Source organism: Centrocercus urophasianus, unplaced genomic scaffold (genome assembly GCF_019232065.1).
Source record: "Centrocercus urophasianus isolate 14NV4802_14NV808 unplaced genomic scaffold, USGS_Curo_1.0 seq_31, whole genome shotgun sequence".
NCBI lineage: Eukaryota > Metazoa > Chordata > Aves > Galliformes > Phasianidae > Centrocercus > Centrocercus urophasianus.
In genome coordinates this window covers 7,649,376-7,675,141 of record NW_024884878.1, presented here as the reverse complement: position 1 = coordinate 7,675,141, position 25,766 = coordinate 7,649,376, and the positions used below count along the sequence as shown (strand labels likewise).

The 25,766-nt window shown below is 42.6% G+C and overlaps 2 protein-coding genes across 7 annotated transcripts in view; both read left to right on the top strand.

Annotated features, from left to right (window-relative positions):
- Nucleotides 1-5,312, top strand: part of TNFAIP8 (TNF alpha induced protein 8) — a 26,119-nt gene extending 20,807 nt beyond the window's left edge. For 4 of the 5 annotated variants that reach the window (XM_042829541.1, XM_042829542.1, XM_042829539.1 and 1 more), the window contains exon 2: nucleotides 3,510-5,312. In XM_042829541.1, the coding sequence (XP_042685475.1) occupies nucleotides 3,510-4,075 (566 nt within the window). In that variant the 3' untranslated portion in view covers nucleotides 4,076-5,312. Of the gene's footprint in view, nucleotides 1-1,780; nucleotides 2,050-3,509 lie in introns of those variants that run through there. The other variant, XM_042829540.1, reaches the window with a different exon arrangement.
- A 12,643-nt stretch (nucleotides 5,313-17,955) lies between these two features.
- Nucleotides 17,956-25,766, top strand: part of HSD17B4 (hydroxysteroid 17-beta dehydrogenase 4) — a 56,249-nt gene continuing 48,438 nt past the window's right edge. The window contains exons 1-2 of one of the 2 annotated variants that reach the window (XM_042829404.1): nucleotides 17,956-18,061; nucleotides 21,070-21,123. In XM_042829404.1, the coding sequence (XP_042685338.1) occupies nucleotides 18,004-18,061; nucleotides 21,070-21,123 (112 nt within the window). In that variant the 5' untranslated portion in view covers nucleotides 17,956-18,003. Of the gene's footprint in view, nucleotides 18,062-20,802; nucleotides 20,824-21,069; nucleotides 21,124-25,766 lie in introns of those variants that run through there. The other variant, XM_042829405.1, reaches the window with a different exon arrangement.

Here is a 25,766-nt window from a genome sequence, read left to right as displayed (position 1 = left end):
AAAAAAAAAAAAAAAAAAAAAAAAAAAAAAAAAAAACACCAAGAAAATTTGTTTTCTGTTTTCTGAAGTGTGTGCTTCTGCAACTGGAAAGTGGGTCTTTCCTTTTCTTCTTGTTCTGGCATTGCAGTACTCTCAAGTTATGAATTAAATTAAATGGGAAGATCATGAAGACAGAGGAAAAGTTGCTACTTTTTCTGTCCCCAATGTCTCAACAGTTCTGGGACTTTGGAGGACCATCACTGATGGTCACACATATTTGGAAAATATAGGGCTGTGTATCCAGCTTGGCATCTGGGGAAGCAGTGCTCCGCCGTGGGGCATGCTGCTGCTGTTCTGTGCATGGGCTTCTTGCTTCAGCTGCAGCCTGTGCAGAGGCAAGCATGCTTGTCCACACAGGAAGCCAGGCAGGAAATCACTTGCCACATTTCTCAAAACTGTGTGGTGCAGTCTTTCAAATGGTGCTTGAAGTGCTCGGTTGGTGCTGTTTCTTTTCTGCTATGTCTCTTTTCTCCTGGAAGTGTCCTGTGTTCCTCACCCAAAGTCTCCTGTGCTTTCTGGAGCTGACAGAGTATTAGTGCAGGATGTGCCCCGCCAGCCATTAAAGTGAAAGCAGTCTCACGTGACTGCGTGACAGCTCTGCAGTCAAATTCTGCACACCAGCATGCTGAGTACATAAATCAGAAATGCAACCCATGTCAGAAAGTTCAGATCCTGAACTTGCCCATGGCATTTAGCAGGGTTCACTGGAAGTCTTTGTTGGGTGGTTTTGTTATTTATTTAAATATCTATCCTTATGACAGCAAGCTTACAGACATTCAGTGACTAAGCGTTCATTGTCAATATGCATGAGATTGAGTACACAGAACCTATCTGCTGGCACCATTGCATCTACACTTTCTTGTTATCTTACGGGAAAAAAATAATTTCTGTCTTGGCTTAAAGCAATGAAGTCATCTGATTCTATGTTGTTGTTTCTTTTAATATGTTTTCTTTTAAGCATAAATAAGTTGAGAAATAGGGTGTTTGGTAATAGCTATTTGCCACAATACAGAGGGAGAAATACTGCCCTCCACATCAGGAGAGAATGAGCATCGTGCTGTGACAGCCTCCTTAGTGCTTTCACACCGGGCTCCCGAGAGCTCATTAAGATGGAATTCTTCATTTTCATTAAAAGTTCACATTTACAGCATGGTTTTAAAGGGAGGGGGGGAGGGAGGGAAAGGGGGGAAGAAGTGATATATTTGGAGGAAAACGCGTTTGGAATGCTCCATATGCAGTATTTCTTTGTTCACCAAATAGCTGATGTCAAGCATAAATACTGTTGTTTGCAAAAAAAATTGAGCTTTGTAATGACAAAGCTCTCAGCTTTGCAGAAGACGGTCTCTAGAAAGTTGTTTGCTCCTCTGATGTCCCTGTAATCCCTAAGGTCCTGTGTTTCCCCCTTGGATCTGCTCTCCTCAGTGTGCCCTCCGGTGCAGAGGGACACCTCCACCTCACAGGGCAGCCTCCCAGAGGAGTTTCAGGGAATCATGAGAAAAGCAGCCCGTGAGATGCTTAAATTTAGTGAGATGACCTGCCCAGCTGCCAGCCAGGAGGGAGGTGACCTTACTGCAGCAAGGCCCATGCCATAGGTGCACCCTCAGCGCACACACAGCGACCTGTAGCACAGCACCAAGGCCATGGCCGTCACCTCGTGTTGGGCTGCTCTCCCCCCACCCACCCGGCTCCCGGTTAGTGGTAGCAGTGCCGTGCTGCTTGCTCAGCACTGCAACTTCCTTCCAGCTCTCTGTTAGAGGAAGTGAAACCACTGAGACATATTTTTGCATTCTGAGGTGCCAAAGTAAAATGAAGCGCTTCGGGCAGACGAGAAAGGTGGCTGAGAAGAGCGGCTGATATGGAGAGAGGGAGGAAAGTGTGTCTGCTCCGTGATCATTTCTGACTGCAAAGGGCGTGAGAAAGCATGTGCTACGTTTAGCAGAGGAAATAAGAGTTGTTTTTCCTCGGATAGCGCCGTCCACATTGACAATTGCAGTTCCATTTGCAGAACAAGTAAGTAATGGCTGTTCTTAAGAGGAAGCTTGTGTGCAGGAGTCCTGTGAGCGTTCTGTTTAAACTCAGCTTGACTGAAGTGTTTGGCTGCAAAAGGTGTGCTCGTTCTTTCTGGCAAAGGTGGTGAGGAAAAATGTGCTTAGGGAACAAAAGCAGCCCTCAGGTCTTTTTTGGATTGACTGAGATGCTGAAGTGTGAAACTCATGCATTCTCCCATTAAATTAGAAAACGTGTAATCACACAGGGAAGAAGCAGCTGGCTAGTGCTGTATTGCTCACTGTTTAATAAAGGAGTTGCAGTTATCAAATACTTTCAGTTAAGGTTGGAGAAGAAGTAGGAGTTTGTGTCTGCTTGTCCTGGAGGACGGCCTCCTTTCCCTTCCTGGGTGGAGCCCACCCGATTGCCCAAGCACAAACAGTCAAAAAGAAACTATTTTAGAATTCAAGGATTCTCTGTTTGGCGTCTACAGAGTTTGTTTTCATTAGAAGAAGAGAAGAAAAACAAAAAAAGAAAGCGTTTTCAGACCCTGTGTTTACAAAGTAAACTTTAGGTGTGTGAAATACACGTGAATGGCTGAAGCTGGGCCTGATGGGGATGCAGGAAGGCAGTGTTCTGTCCCTGAGCTGCTACAGGAGGTGCAAATAAGCATAGATTTGATAGTTTTGAAGGTTGAAATGCGTTCTGGGATCTACTGAAATGTTCACAAAAGGATTCCTTAATGAGGTGGCATTACAGAGTGTGGGGGGAAACCATTAACCCATCCTCTGTGGCTGTTTCCCCAGTCAGCATAAGACACGGATGAGCTTATGTGTACGTACTGCATGCACTTACTGCTCTGAAAACCAGCAGCCTCGGACTGCACTCAGAGAATCCCCATACTGACCAGGATTTTTGTTTACATGACGTGTATTACATAAAACATATGTGGGATCTGAAATGCACTGATTACATGAAATGTGAAGGAGGGAGATGTACAGTAGTAAACACGGGGAATTAGCATTTCTAATGCAAAAGCACTGGGAATTGTTGTCACTCATGGTTTCTTATTCCCATTAGTGTCCAGTCATAGCTGCTCCCCTGCAAAATACAGGCAGGAATTTGCCAAAAACAGGGCTGAAAATCAGATAAAAGTTACAGATCATCTAATCGCATAGGGTAGGTTTATTGTCCTAATCAGATACTCCATCAATCCGTATAGAGAAAATACTTTTGAGCAAGTTCTTTTTTTTTTTTTTTTCTTCAGTTTTCTCAATCCTGTAACAATCTAAAAGAGCATAAACCTAAAACAACAGAATACTAGGGACTGACACATCTTTCTGCAGCTGTACTCAGTAAGATTTCATTATTTCTGCTGTAATTACTGAGAAGTAAGATGAATGGGCAGACATGGAAGTACTCCTCAAATAGCATGTGTGTGATGAGGTATTGACTGCATATTTATCTGTTTTTTTCCCTCCCAGTGGCCACGGATGTCTTCAATTCAAAAAGCTTGGCCATTCAGGCCCAGAAGAAGATCCTTGGGAAAATGGTATCCAAGTCAATAGCAACTACTTTGATAGATGATACCAGCAGCGATGTTTTAGATGAGCTCTACAGAGTGACGAAGGAGTACACGCAAAATAAGAAAGAAGCTGAGAAGATCATTAAAAATCTCATCAAAATAGTCCTCAAATTGGCAATTCTCTACAGGAACAATCAGTTTAATCAAGATGAAATTGCACTGATGGAGAAATTCAAGAAGAAAGTTCATCAGCTGGCGAAGACGGTGGTCAGTTTCCATCAGGTGGATTATACCTTTGACAGGAATTTCTTGTCCAAACTGCTGAATGACTGTAGAGAGCTGCTTCATCAGATCATTCAGCGTCACCTGACTGCGAAATCGCACGGACGTGTCAACAACGTGTTCGATCACTTCTCTGATTGTGAATTTCTGGCTGCCTTGTATAATCCCTTTGGACCTTATAAACTTCATTTGCAGAAACTCTGTGATGGTGTCAACAGAATGCTAGATGAGGGGAACATATAAGCCCTTGTGCTAAAGTTGACTGCCCGTGTGTTATCTGTAGACGGAACACTGTTGATTTATGAAGGAATAAGGGAGCATGAAAATGGGGATTTTTTCTATTATATTGTGACAGATATTTCAAAATAATCTTTGTTAAACTGATTACTTCTTATGAGCTATCTATTGCTATTTGCAGTCCATCTGGAAGAAAGATGGCACGTTACCTTCTTTTACTGTGCTTTGCCTGTGGGAACAGCTGGATAAAGAGAATAGAATAGAATAGAAAGGTCCAAATAGACAACAGGTCTTGCAAGACAGATACAGAAAACAAACTAGCTTGCTGTCAGACAATCCAGATATTTACATATGTATTTATAAACCATCAGAGTCCAGTAATGCTGGTAACATGGTGTTGTGGTACACTCTATAATTTCTTCAACTTATTTGTAACATTTATATCTGATTCAGTTGTATTCTTTAATGCAATCTGCACAGATCACGGCTTCCTAGTTTGCTCTTGCAAAATATTCAGTTTTGCATAACACCAGTGATGCTGTCACAGCGTCTGAACTGGTTGGTGTATCTGCAGCTCAGTAATGTCTGAAAGGCAATCAGGTGATTCCTGCAGATGTACCCAGATGCTTTGTTTCCTTTGATTGTTTCAGGAACAATAAGCTACAGTGAAGTAGCCTGAGTGGGGGAAAACTATGCGCTAGACAAAACCTGCAGTACAGGCATGTGAAACTGTAAGGTGAAACACAGTGATTTACTTTTGCAATTCCTTAAGATTGTTAGAATCCTGCTAGTGTGGCATAATTCTTTCAGCAGAGGTGCAGGTCAGCTTATTTTATGCATCGGGCTTATGTACATTCACAAATCTTAATGATCTGAAAAATAAATTCCAAGCCAGTTTGCTTTGTTTACAGTGTATCTAGAAACAAATCATTTTGTGGTTGGATGCTCTTGAACTACTGGAGGAGTGACATCTTGAATCAATTTCTACTCTCACCTCCCCTCCTACCTTTCATTCTTCCTCTTCCTCCCTCATCTTCTCCCTGCCTGGCCCTTGGGGTAAATAAATGTGACTTTCTGTACACTGTAATGTACTTAAAAGTATGAAGTTAATACATTTCAAACACCTGAAGACTTTTGTTAGGAAGCATATAAAGAATTTGCATTTTATTTAATTGCCAGTTTTTTGCTGTTTGCTGTGTCTTTTTGTTTTAATGAGTAAACCAAAGAATATTTGCACTCTGAACTTTTCATGTTTTTTTTTTTCCCTCCTGTTGCAATTTGAATTACAAAGAAAGTACTCGAAGTGTGCAGGCAACCAGAACATTGCAGTTTCTGACATATTGCTTCAGCATCACTTGTCAATTTTCAGAATGCAGAGTTAACTTTAAATCCTATCCACTCCGTCACTAGGCTTTGAATATCCCCAGAAAGGCACTAGAGATTTGCCAGAGAAATGTGCGTTCAGAACACAAACTCCTTCTGTACAAGTCATTAGAATACAAAAGGGAGAGCTGATTAATATACCGCACTGCTTGGCTGGAGTAACGTGGAAATGATGTAAGAATGGTGCCTCAAAGTTTGAGAAGAGTTAGATTACTTGTTTGACATCTGAGTGTCAGTTAAGGTCTGTCCCTCCTGTTTTACTGAAGTGGTAAACACATTGCACGTTAGCCTACCAGAAGTCCTACCTCAGTAGGGCTACAACATCATAAGGAAATACGATACTGAATTTCCAAAGACTTGCTTTCATAAATAGCATGGCATAGCACTTAAGCTGATCTGTTTTGCAGTCCTTTTATTTTTCCTGCAGTATAAATAAATAATGACTTTAAGTATCAAAACTCAGAGATAACTTGATAGCAGTTTTCCTAGTCACACACTTGATGTCCTTGCGTCAACCCTCTAGCACAGATTTGGTACATTCCACATCTGGCTGGGCTTAAAAAAGAAGAGCTTCCAGTAGTGCTGTTTGATTATAGATAGAATAATGTCATTATCATGTGCAGTAAAATTGATCCATCACTTCTAATAGTGATTTGCCAAGAATCATCAAACTATTGTTCCTTCAGCCAACACAGATTAAAAAGAGACGGGATGGTTACTGTGCCCATTTTATGTGTGTCATCTTAACAGTGATTCATGAGAACTTCTGATTGTCCCTTTACCATGTTTGTAAAGCACGTGTGTGGATGCAGAAGATACGATTAGGCATGATGAGGGAATTACTCTCTGGAGATTTTTCTCCATTTGGAAAGGACAGAAGTTATCAGCAGGAGTCTGGAAGCTTTTGGGAAGTGTTTGTGTTTAGGAAAATGACAAATCGTGTCTCTTCTAAAATAAGATTCAGCCCCTCCCTTAAATTCCTATAGAATAAAAAGGTGAAGAGATGGCCAATTGTTTTTTCTCATCTCCCCCTAGAAATGGATTGCACTGTCCCAAGAAAAGAGTGGTCTCATTTTAATGCCAGTTTGATGGAGCTGCTTTCCAGCACTGGTAGTTATCACTATTCCAGTTGCAGTGTGACTTGAAAGGTAAGCTGGACCCGTGCGTGTAACCCCTCAAGAAACTGGAACGTGTTTGTTTTCATGGTCATATATTTGTAACTCCATCACAGTTAAAGATGACAGTGTTAGGAAAAAGAGGGAAGTCACACACTCCATGCTTAGGTGATCACACACTGATGAACATTCATCATGCACTGACCTACTGCCATAGCTTTGCTTTACATTGTTATTCTGACTACTAGGAAACAGGAGTACCTGCTTTTCAGCCATGTCTAATTATCTGTTTCCTCCTTGTTCATTTTGTCCCTATTATATTATGTATACATCTAAGGGGAACGTTAGATGGAAGTGATTACACGCTTAATGCAAAAAGCAGGCCTAAATAGTGGTTTCCTTCTCAAAGTAATTTGAAAATCTGTAAGAGCAATCTAACTCTCAATTTAGCAATTTCTGTTTTTTATATAATTCGTGCTTTCACCATTACCCACTATTTCTGGTGAGTTTGGAAAATGCAGGGAATGAAATACGTCTTCTAACAGCCCATAATTTTCTGCTTGCTCTCACTGCACCCCAGTTTCTCGAGAAGTGTCTCTTCTGGCATTTACTCCTGTTAAGGAGCAAACTGAAAAGAGGCAGCTCGTACCTTCGAGGTGTCCCACAGTCGTGCAGTGCCAAGCAAAGAAGCAGACTGTAGCAATTAAGAATAATAGAGTCGAGGAGTAAGTTATTTGCCCAGTTTTCCCAAGCAACCACAATCTGTTTGCTGTTTGTTGTTCTCCCCTGTGGGAACATCATGCTGCTGTAGGTGGAGGACAGAGGTGGAGCTTCCTACAGCTGCTGTGAGATATAAATTACCGTTACCATCACACATAAGATGTTCCACTTTCTAGGTTAAGAATCCTAGTGCTGGATTTTAAGATTGTGTTTCCTGCTGGCTTCAGGACAAAGCATTTCCCGTTTTGATTTGAATTAAATATTTGGATTTAGAAAGTGCTTTTATTTTGCACGTAAGTATGAGCTGAAATAAAGGAAAAGAAAGCAGCCCTCTATAATGCATTTGTTCCAAGAATTTTTATTTTTTTTTTAATGGGCATTTTGTGATCTGCCAAGACATTTTTGGGCAGTTGCAATTCTGAAGGTTGTGATACATGCAAATTGTTCTGAGAGAAGACTGCTGGCTTTTCACCCACTTGTCCTCCAGTTCCTGTTGGCAGCCCCACTCACTGTAAGCACAGTAATTTAGAGCTCATTTGCAGCAGCCTTTCTGCAGTATTTTGTATCAAGTTTTTCAGAGTTTATCTTTGATTCTTCTGGCCATGCCACAGCCAGTAGTGGATGAGGAATCTTGTTACGTTTGCACTGTGTGAAGTTTTTAAATACAGAATTATGATGTTAGAAATCAGCCCATATTACAACACCAGTGCCTCTGTCCCCCACCAAGGGAATGGCAGCAGACTTATTCTACGCATTTTGAAATAGTGCTGAAAAACTGCTTGGCCTTTGTGAGTAGAATTTAGTCTCCCTTCATCTGATGAATCAGTTTCTGTATCTGGGATTGGCTCAAGTCCTGAGGAGAATGTTTCCTGGCTGTTGGTATTGCAGTGTTAAATTAAGTGTTAAATTAGGTGTTCTTATGATGTGAAGAGACACAGATTCCCCAGTACAGAGGTGCTTAGTTGATGCTCTCAGTTTACTTCACTGTCTGGATTTGAGATACTGTGGCTTTCTTTGTTTGAGGGTTGTTTTTATTTTATAGAGTCAGTGTCTATATTATGTCTTATCTGCTAGACCTTCAGAGAGACTGCAGAAGTAGAGCAGACTGAGGCAGTGATTTGAGCCAGGGGAAGTGCTTTGGTCCTGGGACATGGTGTGAAATTAGCTGCTCATTTCAAGCAAGCTGGTTCTGCATCTCAAGGATCTTGATAATTCAACAACGGCGAAATGATCTCATTCTTGGAACTAAAGGGAATCTGCCCAACTCAAAAGCTATCTGCATCAATCATAAACTGCTTCTATTTCAATGGTACGGACACTCCCAAAGGTACGTTGGCTGTGCCATCAAAAGAGAAACTATTAGGGAAAAGGGGAAAGGAAAGCTCAGCACTTTCATGGGAGAAAGGGCTGTGATCAGACACCAAGATTTCATTAACTTTGCCTTGCTTTCTTCACTGCGATAAGGTCTGCCTACAGTAAGCATCTGTCTTTGTCTGGGTGAGTAAGACAATATGTTTGATCTTGCAGTTCCAGTACCCTATGGCACTGCAATCTACATTTTACCCCAAAGCTGAAACAGGAAAGAAAGCCCTTTACAAAATGTTACTGATGAGAAGTAGTTTCTGCTTCTTTTAGAACTCTGGTTGGGGAATTAGGATATCCCACTTCACTTCTGATTGATTAACAAAGCAAGGGCTGAGGAGGAGTAATGTCTTCTGAAGGACAAGGCATTTATGTAACTACTAACTTAACTCCACCTGCCCATCCTGCTTCTCAATTAATCAACTGTTCCATACTTCATTTAATTGTAACTAAAACTGCTCTTCAGGCTGGGGAGGAATCCTCATTACAAAATACATTTGATCTAAGCTGGGGCTGCTCAGATTTCATGTACCTTTTTGGGGTGGTTGAGGTGGAAGCTGGTGGATTGGGTATTTCTGAGAAACACATGGAAGTCTGCCACAGCTGGAGATTAGACATTTATTTGTGCAGTGTGCACATACACACACACACAAAAACCCCAAAACCCTGCTGTAATAACATCAGAAACAAGAACCCTGGAATGTGCTTGGAGGCATCTTGAGGAAAGAGCTAATTTTTGGAGGCACAGCTTGAGAACAGTTTATCTTTCGTACTGATTTTCTGTTCAGTAGAGTATCTGCTTGGGCTTATCCTAACAACAGAACCTCTTGGAAGTTTTTGTCCCAGAGCTCAATTTGGCCATTAATTCAGGAAGCAACTGCTCTGAATCAGTTTTCTCAGGAGGAATTTCAACTCTTCCATCTATTCTATATAAGTAAATCTATATCTATATAGATTTATATATCTATGTATATCTATATCCATCTGTATAAGTAAAAGATTTATCTCACAAAATTACAGAACTTGCTGGGAGGTTCTAGCAGGGCAGCACAGTTACTGTATGCTGTTGACTGATGAATGTGCATCTCTATCAGGGAATTCATTCTCTCTGACCCAGTGCACAGCTCTGGGAGGGTTTTATAAAGCAGTGAGGGAAGAAAGGGACACCCACCCAACCAGCCAGATCAGACAAATACACCCTGGCCATCAGTGAGATTATGGATTTCACAATAGACCACCCCCACATCTCAGAATCTGTGGGATCTCTTTACCCATAACTTTGTAGTAAAGCCAACACGCAGCAGATTTTCAGAGAATGCTGCACATGGTTATTTGCTTGTCTCTTTAGCTCTTATTTTAGTCCATGTGTTTTTCATTGTCTCCCTTTTCTTTCCTTTAAGGAGATCGATGTATTTCCAAGGAAGAAACATTTAGAGTGAAATTTAGGGCTGTGCTATAGCAGCAACCTTTTGTTGGCATCTCCCCAGCATATATTTTCAAAGCTACGAATTTGCACATGCAACAAGTTTCTGCTTAATGAGTTCATTATAGCAACGCGTTACTACATACAAGCTCAGCAATCCACCAACCTCTGACTGACTCTGGGCTTCGGGCTTCTTTAAACCTTGAGTCTCTCATGGAATCAAGTGCTCTGCCTCCACTCCCAGAGTGGATTTCCCGTTTAATTGAGCAGTATGGGCAACAAATCCAAAAATTAGTGTTTGTTACCAGAACAAGGGCATGACACCTCCTGTGATGCAGGCTGACAAAAGCTGTAAAAACATCTCCATTTGCATTTGTAATTAGCTCACAAGAACACACCCCTGCTAGCTGCACAATGTGCTGCTCCTGAACATCACGTCATGACAGCTACTTTTTGAGTGTCAAAAATGTTGGATTCGATGAAAGAAAACCCCACTTACAAGCCAGCATAGACTTATGAACACAGGAGGAGACAAGTTAGAGTGGGAATCATATACTTGATATTTCTAGAATAAACAGAATCACTATATGTGCTAGCTTTGAAAATTCCTAAGTGGGGAGATTATATCACATAAAATAGTACATCTAATCAAAGCAAATCGTTATATCTGATCACTTCTACTGAGAGAGTAACAGGGTGCCATCCTGGCATTTGCCTGTAAGATGAGCTTTAGTGACGAGCCCAAGGCTGAGACATCTCGGTGACCTCTGTGAGCTGACAGCCAGTGCTGGGCTGCAGTGAGAGAGAAAATGGGAATGATGGTAAAACTGCACAATGGTTTTGTAGAGCAGAAAGCATCTATATTAAAAACACTTGGGACCTCTCCAGCTATGTGGCTGTTATAACATACGGGGTGTTACCATCTCTGTCTGCCGCGCTTTTGTACTGCTTATTGAAAGGTGCCATTTTTAGCATGGAATCAATATACATCTGATCGTCCCCTAAACCATGAACAGAAACGTTTAGAAAGCAAATTAAGTTCTTAAAAATGAGCATTATGACCAAGGAGTATCTTTTAGCAATATCAAAAAGTTTAGAGTAAAAGCAGGTTTGTCAACAGTCTTATTCTGCTCACACTCAGCGGCAGTAGACAGTAGGAAACATTTTGAATGACGCTATAAGGCTTGCAGTGTCCACAAAACATACAAACCTGAGTTAAAAAAAAAAAAAAAAAAAAAGACAAAGTAAAAGAATACAAACTTCCAGCTATTTAGCCTCTTAGTTGGAAGAAGGTTGTACAATGGACATTAAATTTGTTTTAATACGCAGTGTGAAAATTTACCTTTTATGAAACAACCCACCTGTTGCTGGGAAAGAGGCATAACAGAAAACAAAACAAATTATTCTCAGTGTTGCAGGGTTAATGCCTGGGATTTTTTATTTCTAGAGAATTTTCATGCAATTTTTAAAGCCTGCTATGCCAGTAAAAGGGTTAATGACAAATATTCATGATGAAGATCATGCTGGTTACTAAGAGACAAAACCATGTCCTTTTTGACTCACTTATTTTGTTATCAGTTTCAACCACTTTAAACACTGTCTAGATGAGTTTGGAAACTGGATATCCTGCTATTACTCTCCCACTATGACTCACTCATTTTAAAACTCGGTTTTAAAATTACACTGAGTTTGCTATTCATTTGTGGCTTAACAGCTTTACTCCATCCAATTTTCCACCTAACATCACCTCACTGTGGCTACAGGTGGTACTACTTTGCACTGAGACATTTCCATTTTCTGACAGCTCAGATGACTTTTGGAACAAATTATTTTCCATTGTTAAGGGAACCCATCAAATTCATTTGCAGTTTGAGTGGCTCTTTGTATACTGATTTTTTTTTTTTTTTTTTTAGAGGTAATTAAAAAACATAAAACTGAAAATTTTCACTTTAGTACACTTTCAGCGAAAGCGGTGAGGGGTCTGGAGCACAAGTCTTATGAGGAGCGGCTGAGGGAGCTGGGATTGTTCAATGTGGAGAAGAGGAGGCTCAGACCTCATTGCACTGTACAACTGCATGAAGGGAGGTTGTGGTGCAAAAGGGTCTGGCCTCTTCTCCCAGGCAAACAGTAGGACCCGAGGAAACGGCCAGAAGTTGTACCAGAGGAGGTTTAGGTTGGATGTTAGCAGAAACTTTTTCTCTCAGAGGGTGGTCAGGCACTGCAATGCCTGCCCAGGGAGGTGGTGGAGTCGCCGTCCCTGGCAGTGTTCAAGAGGCGCCCGGATGAGGAGCTGCGAGATGTGGGTTAGTGCTTGTGGCACTGATAGGAATGGGAGGGGGCTTGGACCAGATGATCTTGCAGGTCGTTTCCAACCTTGTGATTCTATGATTCTTTCTACTATGTTTTCCAGACACACACAGAGAAATCTGTAAAGGAAAATGTAATTTTATTTACAGTTCTGAAGTTTCAGGTCTTTGCTGAATCCCATGTCTCTCGTGTCCCTCCTCATGTCCCTCCCACATCATCAGGTCCTTGAATCTCCAGGCTAGCACTGGGTAGAAAAATCCCTCCCACTGTAGACCAGAGCAAGTTCAGAGACCATGTCATGATGCTGAGTGTGTACAAGTCTGTAGAGGGGCCAGGTGACAATATATCCCAGGGTCCTGAAGGAACTGGCTGAGAGCCAAGACGCTCTCTCATTTGAGAGACTTTGAGAAGTCATGGCTGTCAGGCAAAGTCCTTCATGACTGGAAAAACAAAGGTGTCACTCCAATTTTCGTGAAAGAGAGAAAGGACAACCCAAGTAAGTACAAGCTGGTGAGCATCACCTCTATGTCTGGGAAGACTGTGGAACAGATCTTCCTGGAAGATATGGTAAGGCACATGCAAGATGAGGAGGTGCTCTGAGACAGCCAAAACAGCTTTGCCAGGGCAGATTGTGCCTGACCAAACCAAAGAAGAAGAATGGCCTTCTTTAACAGCATAGCAGGCATTGGTGAACAAAGAAAGGACAATTGATGCTATGTATCCGGATTTGTGCAAGGCCTTTGATGTGGTCCCACACCATATCCTTATCTCCAAACTGATGTGGATTTGAAAGGTGATCTGTTTTGTGGATAAGGAATTGGTTGGATGGTCACAGCCAGAAGGCTATGGTCAGTGGCTGTATGTGAGGTCAAAGCTAGAGAGTAGTGGTGTCCCCCAGCGGTCTGTCTTGGGGCTGGTGCTCTTCAACACCTTTATCAGTAACACAGAGAATGGTATCAAGCAAATTTGCAGATGTCACCAAGCCAAGTGGTGCACTTGAGTCAGGGAAATCCCAGATATGTTGTACAGACTGGGAGAAGAACTTGAGAGCAGCTCTGAGGAGGAGGACTTGGGGCTCTGGAGACTGAGAAGTGGGCATGAACCAGCAGTGTGCTTGTAGCCCAGATGGCCAACAGTATCCTGGGCTGCATAGGAAGAGGGGTGACCAGCAGGGAGACAGAGGTGATTGTCCCCTTCTATTCTGCCCACGTGAGGCCCCATCTGGAGCACTGTGTTCAGGTCTGGGGCTCCCAGCACAGGGAAGATGTGAAGCTATTGGAACAGGCCTAGAGAAGGGCCAGGAAGACGACTGGAGGGCTGGCACACCACTGCTATAAGAAAGGCTGAGGGAGTATTGTTGTGCAGCCTGGAGGACAGACGGCTCCAGGAAATCTCTCTGTGGCCTTCCAGTACTTGAGGGAATCTTATAACCAGGAGGGAGATTGACCTTATACATGATCTGCTGGTGGTAGGACAAGGAGGTGTGGCTTTAAACTCAAACAGGGGAGGTTTAGATTAGCTGTTAGAAAGAGGTTCTTTACTCAGAGTGTGATGAAGCACTGGAATGGTTTGCCCAGAGAAACTGTGGATATACCATCCCTGAAGGGTGCTCAAGGCCAGTTTGGATGGGGCACTGGGCAACCTGACTTGGTGGGCAGCAACCTTGTCTGTGGAAAGGAGGTTGGAACTGGATGGTTCATAAGGTCCCTTCCAAGACAGTCTATTCTGTGACTCTGTGATTCTAGCTACAGCACATACATCAAAACAAGAAAGCTATAGAACATCCTGAGGTGTTAACAAGGCATGTTAGTCACAAGAAGAAAAAATTATGCTGTAAGAAGTACCTCAAGGCCTGATCTTATTTAGAGGCATGTAATAATAACTAACTTCCAGGCAAATTCCTGAGTAGAGTCCTCTTCCTGCCCATTATCTAATAAAAAGTGAACAGAAGTAAATGGAACCCAAATGCCTTCGTTAAGATCATGAAAGAAGCCAAAACCAGCCTCTCAGGACCAGTTTATAGCCTTGTTGTCAGAACTGTACCGTTTTGGACACCACATCCTCTACGTTAAGGATTATGCAAATGTTGCTGATAGTGTAAGGATGACTAAGTTAGTTCCTATTGAGTGTCTTAATGTTTTCAGCCTTAACTAGAGGTTTCTAGAAGTGTATATACAGTTGACTAAGCTGGATATTTCTGCTGTTAGTTTTTATGCATTTCCCTAAGAAATGGTCTCATAAACTTGCTGGATAGCGCAGAAATGTGACCCTTGGCACCCTGATGAAAACCTGGGAAAGAGTGCATAGTGTTCAAGAGATAGTACTATAACTACATGTGTGCAAGTCTCTCTTCTGTGCACTGTACTGCTCCTGTGGCAGCAAGAAGCAATCTTGCTCTGGGAAACTTTCCTCTCCTCTCCCCAGTGGAAGCCTGATCACACAATGCAGCAACAATAAAGACAGTATCAAGAATGAGCCAAAGCTCACAGGAGCTCAATCTGTTACTTCCTCTTGAACAGCAATTGCAAAATGACTCAGTCAGTAATATTTTCATGTATTAGACAGCTGACTGCACTGATCCTCATGCTATAGGAAAATCTGTTCTTGTGTTGAGCTGCATTAAAAGGAAACACAATTTCTGGAAGTAGAATTACTTCTGGTTGTATTTTATTATGATTAGTACAGTGTCAGCACAACATGCATTTATTGCAAGAGACTCTCTATGCACAAAATTCAACAATATTTCTCACACTTAAAACTTTTAACAGCTGTTCTATTTACTTGTAGTTTCCAGTAGGTGCCTATATATGCAGGAGGATGCTATCATGGGAGCAAACCTATTGGCTAAGCAAAACCAGTGTATATAGAAGCAGTGATGCTTGGATGTGATCTTTTCTGTGTTTGTTGGATGCAAATGTCATTACTAACATTTTATCTGTAAATGTATGGATCTCAGCGTTGTAGCACTGTGCTTCCTCTAGTGTCTAAACTATAAATTGCAACTGTAGGATTTAATTCGGTCTAACTCCGCCCTTCAAACAGAACTTTATGTATTAACATCACAGGCAACAGATCTGCATTCCTACTATTTCTAAAATGGCGAATGTTACTGACTACCCGAGGTCAGAAATTCTTATTTCTTGGAAGTCTTACAGTAGCTATCATGCAGGTAACTATCAATTCTTTCAGGGTACACAATGACATACCAATAGCAGAGGAGATAATGTGCAACAACAGTTAAAAATCTTACTGCTAGCTCTGGAAACAGTGTGAACTGTGCAAGTGTTACCATTAAGTAAGATTTGTCTGCACAGAGGGAGTGTGTTGCTGCTTTCCCCAGTGAAATAAGTTTATCTGAAGCTCTGAATACTGGGCACTCCTAACACTGACCTCCAGGGAGTTTACATCTTCTAGAGACTAAGGCTGATGATGCTCTCAGTCATCTGGGAGGGTGAGCAAGTAAGAAGAAAGAATTCTGTGAGATCCCTGCCCATGTTTCATCAGCTCAGAGTTGGGTAGGTGATGATAGAAAATCCTGCGTGGATCTGCTGCTGGGCTCCAAAGCTGATACAGTTACACTCTGAATGAACGAGTCTTACAGCATGTCTTACCTACAGTGGTACAAGGGACAGGTATACTTGCTCCTATTTAATGCAGGTGATTGGTTTCACAAAATACACAGTTACCAGCAGCTGCTAAAAGTGAATTTTAAGGAAAAAATATTCAGGTGACCAGAGGTTAAATGATACACAGAGTCCCACAGCCATTTGTGTTACATATCCTTCTGTGGCTTCCAGCCTGTAAAAGGGAAGCTGTTCATTTTGCAGGGTTATTTAGAAGTAAATATGCTTGATGTTTCTATGGAACTCATTTATATCCTCAGCCAGTGCTCAGCGATTTCCTTAAACCAACTTTCCAAAGCAATGAAACAGACCAGCAGAAAATGGATGTGAATTATTTTAAAAGGAAATGAATTAGCTGTCTGGAAATGAAAAATTGCATCCAAGTGTATTTACACTGAATTCCAATAAGGTATGGCAGACTGTCAATTTATGACTGAAACAAGGAGAAAAACCAAACCAAAACAACAACAACAACAATAACAAAGAAACAACAACCTTCCCCATCTGTATTTTAACTTAGCAGTTAGGTATCAATGAATAAGTAATCTGATTAGGATTGATGAAAGTTGTGAGTGTGGCTACATTATGATCACTATAATCTCCAAGAAAAATAATCCTTTTTTAAGATGAAGAGAATGCAGGAAGTTGGAAGTTGTTTGCCAAATTCAGCATATTTTCACAGCAGCGATTCTTGGAGAGTCTAGATTCTTGGAGACTTAGTTTTTATCTTCCTTAGCTGAAGTCTTTTCATGGGTTGCCCGACCAACTGCCCGCTAAAACAGGAAAGAGACAAAGAACAAAGATGCTTGGGTCAAGACAGAGACAGGGAGATCACTTTCCAGTCTCCATCCCTCATCTCGGGCAAAAATGACTAGGGGAAGATTCTCTCTCTCAATTTTTATTTTTATTTTTACTTTTTAATTAAAAAAAAAAAAAAAATAGGATGTTGATAAACAGAATCACAGAATCACAGAATGGCCAAGGTTGGAAAGGACCTCAAGGATCATGAATCTCCAACCCTCTTGCCACATGCAGGGCCACTAAGAAACAAATAAAGAAACAAGGAAAGCAAGTTAAAATATCTTATCCCTGCCTTCGTTACACCTAGGACAGAATTGTTTTAATTATCAGGCTGCCCAAAGAGGCTGTGGATGCCCCGTCCATCCCTGGAGGTGTTTAAGGCCAGGTTGGAAAGGGCCCTGGGCAGCCTGGGCTGGTATTAAATGTGCAGGTTGGTGGCCCTGCATGTGACAGGGGGCTGGAGCTTTGTGATCCTTGAGGTCCCTCCCAGCCCAAGTCATTCTGTGATTCTGTTTTCTTCAGTGTCCACTATGATGCTGTAGGAGAAAAACAGTGTTGATAACACACCAATGTTTATAGCTGCTGCTAAGCAGTGTTGTACAGAGCCAAAGCCATTCGCAGTCAGGAGCCCATGGAGCTTGGAGGAAACAGAATTAGGACAGCTGGCTTACAGTGTCCAAAGGGATTTTCCACACCATATGACACCAAGCAGAAGGAGTTTTGAAGGGGGAGGAGTTCATCTTGCTCTGCTCCACTGCTTGGGGACTACCTGGATATCAGTTGGGGGGTGGCAAGCAATTACTTCTGCATCACCTGTTATATATTTTTATATATATATGTAGCCACAATATTTTTCTTTCCTCTGTCTTAATAAAGAGTTTTATCTCAACCGACGAATTCAAGTTGTTTTTTTTTTGTTGTTGGGTTCTTGTGGGTTTTTTTTGTTTGTTTGTTTGTTTGTTTGCTTTTCATTTCTTTCCCGCGTTCCAGACGAGCCCCTCGGGCGACCTCAGCTCCGGCATTCCTCAAGCCACCCCGCAGCCACAGCGGGCGGAGCTGCACCTCCCACACGGCCGCCCCGCCCCGCCGTGGAGCTCGGGGGCGGTAGATGCGCCTGCGCGGAGCCGGTCGAGTCGCTGCTCCCCGGGCCGTTCTGGGCACCGCGTTCTGTGTACGGGGTCGCGAGCTGAGCGGACAGCGATGGCGGCGGGGCTGCGGTTTGACGGGCGGGTGGTGCTGGTGACCGGCGCCGGAGGAGGTGAGCGACGTTATGTCGTGCCGTGCCGTGGAGGAGCCCGAGGCCTGGCCGGTGCCCTGCAGGCGGTGGAGGCGCGGGTGCTCCCGCTGGATTCCGGTGCGGGGGAGGCGCGGCGCGGCCAAGGCTGCGCAGAGGTGACCGCCGTGACTCCTGCTGTCAAAAGAGAGCAGGATCCTTGCAGGGTTGCCCAGGAAGGCGTCCGGACGGGCCCTGAGTGTCTGTACAGAAACTTGTTCCGGTGCTTTGTCACACTTAAGGGCGTTCTTCTTCATGTGCAGGTCTATCTGTGTGCCCACTGCTCCTCGTGGTTGCACACCACTGGAAAGAGCTTGGCTTCGCAGAATCAGAATGGCCTGGGTTGCAAAGGCCCACAGCGCCCATCCAGTTCCAACCCCCTGCTGTGTGCAGGTCGCCAACCAGCAGCCCAGGCTGCCCAGAGCCACATCCAGCCTGGCCTTGAATGCCTGCAGGGATGGGGCATCCACAGCCTCCTTGGGCAACCTGCAGTGCTTCACCACCTTCTGAGTGAAAAACTTCCTCCTAATACCTAACCTAAATCGCTCCTGTCTCAGCTTAAATCCATTCCTCCTTGTCCTATTGAAAAGCTGTGCTTCTGCACCTTAGATATTTATGAGCATTGATAGGATACGCTCTGAGTGTACTCTAGGCTATACAGCCCCTTCAGCCTTTCCTCACAAGAGACTCTCCAGACCCTTCATCATATTCTCTGGACTCTCTGGAACATCCCTGTCTTTTTTTCATCTAGGAAGCCCTGAGCTTGACTCAGTACTCCAGATGTGGCCTCACCAGGGCAGAGTAGTGGGGGAGGATCACCTCCCTTTAACCTGCTGGCCATATTCTTTTAATGCACTTCAGGATACCTGTGGCCTTATTGGCCACAAGGGCACGCTGCTGGCTTGTGGTCAGTTGGCCACATTGTCTACCTAGGGCTTACCTGTACTGCAGTTATTCCTCCTCAGGTGCAGGACCAACACTTCTCATTGAACCTCATGAGTTTTGAGGAGTTAGTGACAAAATCTGTAGTTATACTTCGTTTTCCATTATCCTCTGAGAAGATTGTCTATGTACAGTGAAATTTTCCCGTTTTTTGTTTGTTTGTTTTTAATGGGATTATTCTGGGGGCATGGGTGATCTGACGTGTGATATGGTTTATGCGTGATATGGTTTAGTACTAGTGGTGGCAATGGTGATGAGGAGACGGTTGGACTGGATGATCTTATAGGTCATTTCCAACCTTGTGATTCTTGTGATTCTTGTGACATCTTTTGGACCATGAATGAGAAATCAGCTGAAAAGTAGTAAGTGATTGATTTGTGTTGCTCACAGGGGCTGACGCTGACAAAAACTGAGGGAGGTCATGTTTTTGTGTGGTGTCTTTCACCTTTTACCAGATTGGTGTGCCTCTCTCTCTGTACAAAAGTCCCTGCAGTAGAGGTTAAGCTCTTAGCTGACAGAAAAACAAAACAAATAAACACCTTTCTCAGTAGCAAAACTTCTAGAAAGCAGCGTGTGGAGCAACAATTGCTTGTTGTAAGTAATTGGGTACAATGGGTACAATGACCTTTGTACTTCAGCTGCTTGTAAATGGTTAGTAAACAGAAAAAAACTGTCCTTGGATGTTTATTTCACAAGAGTTGTTGATAAGTAGATGATTAAATCCAAGCAAAGGTAAATGGAAACCCTGTTAAATGTCAAGTTAGTTCTTGGTTTGTTTCTGTCTAGTTTAGAGTACTGTAGATAGCATATTGCTCAGAGATGTGGTGGATGCCTCATCCCTTGAGACACTGAAAGTCAGGCTGGACCTGGCATGGAAAATCTCTGAGCACTGTAAGGTAGCTGTAGGTGTCCCTGTTCATTGCAGGGGAGTTGGAGTAGGTGGCCTTTTAGAAATCAGAATATCCTATGAGTCTATATTAGTCTGCTAACTGCCTTGTTTGTTGACATTGGCTGTTTTGAATGGCAAAGAACGGATGAGAGCTGAAAATTTATCTAAAACATCTGCACCAGTAGTTTGTTTCAAAGTGGGACCTGTATTCACACACACAGGCATCTAAGATACTTCAGTTTGCTTTCATTCTGGGCAAGTCCTTGTGCTTGCCTATTGTGCAGCGCTGTCATTTGTTTCTGCAGTTAAAACCAATTAATTAATTTTATTTTGAGATTATTTTTTGTTTTTAAATGCTTTGCTCTTTCTTGCCAATTGAGTGCACTGGAGCATATTACTCTTTGTTTTATGATCTTCTGATTATTGCTTTTTTTTTTTTGCATGAAAATGGAGTCTGCATTATGAATTTCAATAACTTTTGACTGAGAGGGGTATAAAGTCCGTGTACGTGAATCATCTGTCACTACAAATAACTAATGTTTAGCCCACTTAGCATGAAATCAGAGTGAAAGTACAATGGGCTTGCTTTTGCATGTGAGGCAAAAATTATGTTCTATTGTTAGGCTAGGTGAGCTTTGTGTACCTAGCTAGCTGTGGTACTGTGAGATTGCTTTGTACCCAGATACCTAGAGGGGTTTTGTCAGTACATCTTTCAGTCACAGTTTGGTTTGTAAAGTTCTTTGGATCTTAAAGGCTAACTATAATTCTGGAATTCTCTTACAATGTAATTAATTAACTCAAAACATTCCCTCCTGTGTGGTTGTGTCAAGTCATTAAACTTTGTGCCTTACCAGTGTATGTTTCTGTCACAGCAGGCAGCGTTCCCTCATGGTTATGCTGAGAGCAGTAACAAAGAGTAATCATGGGCAATTTTTTTTTTCCTCTTGTCTGTCAAGAGTTTATCTGCTAATTAACTTCTATGATTTGAAATTATGTGAAAGTTCAATTCTAATGGGAGATAAAATTTTACGTAAAACCTGCGGAATTTTTGGCTTGATCTGGTGCATTTTTTCTCCACGCGTTGTAATTTTGTTTAGATTTTTTAGAATTATGCTTCAGGAGACAAACTGACACTTTTTTAACTTCTGCTTTCTTAAACCAGGTTTGGGCAGAGCTTACGCTCTTGCTTTTGCCGAAAGAGGAGCTTCAGTGGTTGGTAAGTTTTACCGTAACTTAATCAAGACACTAACCTTTACCTTTTTCCCATAGCTGGCATTCAGCTGTCCATGCCCTTTGTGACAGTAGGCTTTCTTATAGTTTTTTGTCTTATCTCTTGCTGTTTAGATTCTAAGGGTTATTATTTTTAATGGAACAAGTTGCCTAAATTTGTCCAAGGGCTTATCTTTGCTGGAGAGCCAATCTGAATCAGATAATCATCCTGGCTTGAATTTCATCCTATATATACTAGTCTTCATGCTACCCTGTAGCCAAGGAGAATATTATCTCAGGTGAGCACGGTTCTGAAACTTTTAATACGACCACTTAGAAATGTGCCTATGTGTCTTCTGCTACCTTCTCCTAGGAGAGTAAATACATCAGAATGTAGTGCAGTACTGGTAGCCCCAGAAAGTAACATATATGCTGGAAGTGGCTATGTTGTTTCCTTCTGCAGAACATTACAAAGGAGCCATTAATAAAATAACAGTAACAAACACCTCCCTGTAAAGGGTTTTGTGCTTATGGTATTCCGCCTTCTTTAGCTCTGCCAAATGTCATGTCAGAAGCCACTTCTAAAGGCTGTTACGGTCTTGGGCAGTTAGCCTCTGCCATTTCACTGCCTGTGAGTGAATTTCTACAGATATTGTTGATGAGGTCAAGATTAAATACTTGAACAGCTTGTTGAATGTGGGCAAGAATTTGCTGGATGATTTTTGCGGCTTTCAAATGAACATTCCAATCTCAGTCTAGATACTTTGATAAAAATTGACTATACTTATTGTCATGATTAAATTTTTTAAAAAACTTTTGACCTTATTTATTGGAAACTTGAATACTTTGTCACAAGTTCTCCTTTAACATGAATTAGGTCCTAAATAGTCACAATGTTTAATAATGTTGGTTGTGTACAGTTAGTAATGTTTTAGACTTTCCAGAAAGATCTGAAAGAGAGTGTATTATATTACCCAACAACAGCTAATACTGCTTTAGCTCATGGCCTTATTGCACAGTAGCTAAATCAGTATGATATGAATTAATTGTAAAGGAAGGCTCTTGGTCCTTATTGTAAATTGAACCTCACTTCAGCTTGTAGAGGAGTGCTCTTTTATTATCATGACTATATTTATTTTTCTTATTCTTTTTCTCTTATGATTCTGACTCCAAAGAGTTGAGAAATTACTTCTGTAAGCTTCTGAATTTATCTAATTTAAAAAAAAGCAGGTATGAGACTGAGACAGAATCTCACAGAATCACCCGGGTTGGAAGGGACCTCAAGGATCATGTAGTTCCAACCCCCCTGCCTAGCAGGGCCACCAAACACACACATTCAGATCAGGTTGCCCAGGACCCCGTCCAACCTGGCCTTAAACACATCCAAGGACGGGGCATCCACAACCTCCCTGGGCAGCCCGTTCCAGGGCCTAACCGCTCTCCTTGTATAGAACTTCCCCCTAACATCCAACCTAAATCTTCCCTCCTTCAACTTGGATCCATTTCCCCTAGTCCTGCTGTTGTCAGCCCTTTTGAAGAGTTTACTCCCCTCGTGGGTGTAGGTTCCCTTCAGGTATTGATAGGCTGCAATGAGGTCACCCCGCAGCCTTCTCTTCTCCAGGCTGAACAAGCCCAGCTCCCTCAGCCTGTCCTCATAGGGGAGGTGCTCCAGCCCCCTGATCATCTTAGTCGCCCTCCTCTGGACCCTTTCCAAAATCTCAATGCTTTCTTGTACTGAGGGCTCCACACCTGGACGCAGTACTCCAGATGGGGCCTCACAAGAGCCGAGTAGAGAGGGACAATCACCTCCCTGTCCCTGCTGACCACCCCTCTCCTGATGGAGCCCAGGATCCCATTTGCCTTTCGAGCTGCCAGAGCGCACTGCTGCCTCATGTTCAGTCTCTCGTCCATCAGGACCCCCAGGTCCTTCTCTGCCGAGCTGCTCTCCAGGCCCACTCCTCCCAGCCTGTACGGGTGCCTGGGGTTCTTCCGGCCCAAATGCAAAACCTTGCACTTTGCCGTGTTGAACCTCATTAGGTTCACCCGAGCCCAGCCCTCCAGCCTGTCGAGGTCCCTCTGAATGGCATCCCTTCCTTCCACCGTATCAAACGCACCACTCAGCTTGACCTATGCCTTTTCTCTTGAAAACATTTTTTTTTTTTTTAATTACAGAAAAGAAGGTATGCAAAAACAGTGGGCAAATGCTCCAGAGAAGTAGTGGGGTCTCAGCTTGGGAGCTTTTTCTGTCCAGTTTCAATCTGTGTGTAATCTTCTGTTGTGTGAATTGCTGCCAGGTTTGACTGACAAGTGTGACCAAGTGGAATCCTCCATTTTCCTTCACTGTTAAGGTTGCTTGCTGTCAATTTTTTGTCATGCTTGGTATTTTTCATGGTCCCTATCAGAAAGACATAAGCATGAAGAGGGGAATGCTTTTTGTCTCACATGCTGAATTATGTCCAGATCCTGGTATTTCTTCCTTTCAGTGTATCTGCAGTCTGCATGCTTTTCTGTGCTGCTGTTTTAGTTCAATTACATGCATCTTTCTTTACCATGTCTGTTTCATTTGCATTGTGGGATGGTATTGAAGTGGAGGAATGGTGTTCCTTTGGAAACCAAAGCAGAAGATGAAATTTAGCAGTGTGCAAGTTCTTCCAAATGAACATCCGAGTTATAGCTCCATCTTACAGATAGTTGTTGTTAAATGGTTTGTTTTGTCAAAAGGGTGTACTTGGGATGTCAGGTGTTCAGCACCAACTATTTCACTGTACAGATCTGCTTCTGCTAATAGTGTACCAGTAGAGGAACTCTCTGAAGTTCAGGATATAACCATACTCTGTCACAACTTCTGCAGTGTCTGGGTTTTGAAATGGATTTTTTAATTTGAAAATTACAAGATGCTAAGCTTGAGTCTAGATAAAGTTGTTTATGTGTTGTTTTATTTCCTGTGTTACACTTTCAGAGTTATTTTATCATTTCCAAAGCCCAGGATAGCTCTCTTCTTCCTTGTGTACTCATTATGGCTTCACTTGTGTTATTGCCTGCACTCAGCCCCAGGTACTTCCCTGACTTGGCAAATTTCCCAAAGTGATTAATTAAGATGTTCTCAGAAATTTATTTTTGAAGTGAAGGAGAGTTGCAGTGCCTTTCAGAGACTAACAGAACATCTGTGTATAAACATTTAGCACAAAATTACCCACTCTTCTTACACAAGACGTGGTAGAATTCCTGCTTCTGATCCTCACTGATTTTTCTGTAATGTCAAATTAAAGATCTTTGAAGTTGAGGACTAAATGGTCTGCCTACCTTGCCTATTCTAATGCTACACTTAAAGGTGACTTCCTCAGTGCCTCACAGAACCACAGAATCATAGAATTACTTGGGCTGGGAGGGACCTCAAGGATCATGAAGCTCCAACGCATTGCCACAGGCATGGCCACCAACCTCCACATTTCTTACCAGCCCAGGCTGCCCAGGGCCCCATCCAACCTGGCCTTGAACACCTCCAGGGATGGACGGGGCATCACAGCCTCTCTGGGCAGCTGTTCCAGCACCTCACCACTCTCTCTGTAAAGAACGCCCTGACATCCAACCTCAATCTTCCCTCCCTCAGCTGAGGTCTGCTGGCTGCAAGTTCCAAATATCAGATAATGATCTATTTAGTTTGGAGATTTTGTGTCCTTCCTCTTTTTCATCAGTTTTGTAACGTACTTGAGCATATCAGCACATTCTGTATTCATTCTTCCTGCTTCTAGCTGTGCGTTTTTCTTTCTTTGACCCTTTGTGTGACTCATTTCTGCTAGGATTCGGCATTCTTTTTCACACACTTGGATTTTCTCCAGTGTTTCCATCTCTCTCTGAAGTGTTGCACAAAGAATTTAATACAGGATTCTGGATGAGGCCTTTTTGCTTTGAGAAATGGAGAATGATTTTATTACATGCCCTGCAACGTACATTCCTCTTCAAATGCAGAATATAAAAAGGAGGGAAAAGAGGAACAGTGAATATACAGCAGGTTTACAGTTGTTGTTGAGCATCAAGACCAGCAAAAAGCAAATTTCACTATAGCTGGCTGCTTGAGGGCTTTGCAAAAGTGGAGGGCACAGAGCTGAAGTTCACCACAACCAAAGGCTGATGTTGCATATTAATCCATAGTCTGTTCTGTTTGTCTTGCAATTTCTTCTCAGACCTGTTGCAAGAGTGATTTTTTTTTTTAAAGTTTTTTGACCAAATCTAATGTGCATGAATTCTGTGGAGCTCTGGGACACGCAGATGCAGCAAACTGTTACAGCACGGCTACCATTAATGATGTGCACCCTCACCCTTTTGTACAGAGCAGCCAGATGTTTCAGATGGCCCTCGTGTCCCTGCAGAACCAGGATCTGAAGTTCTGGGGCAGGCTGTTCTCCTTTTGTTCAGACTCCTTCACCTGTTCTATAATGAAGGTTGCTAGTAACGCTTCACCCACTGTGTTAAAAAGGCACACAGTCTTCCCAGTCTTGTTTACAGTTCATCCAGTAGATGTGGCAGTTTGATGACAGACCCGAATTAACTGCCTGTAATTGGTGCGCTATCCCAGTCCTTGTTTTTGAAATACAGCAACACAGAGAGGTGGCCTGGACAAAGCAAGTAAGCACTGTGTGTGGTGGAAAG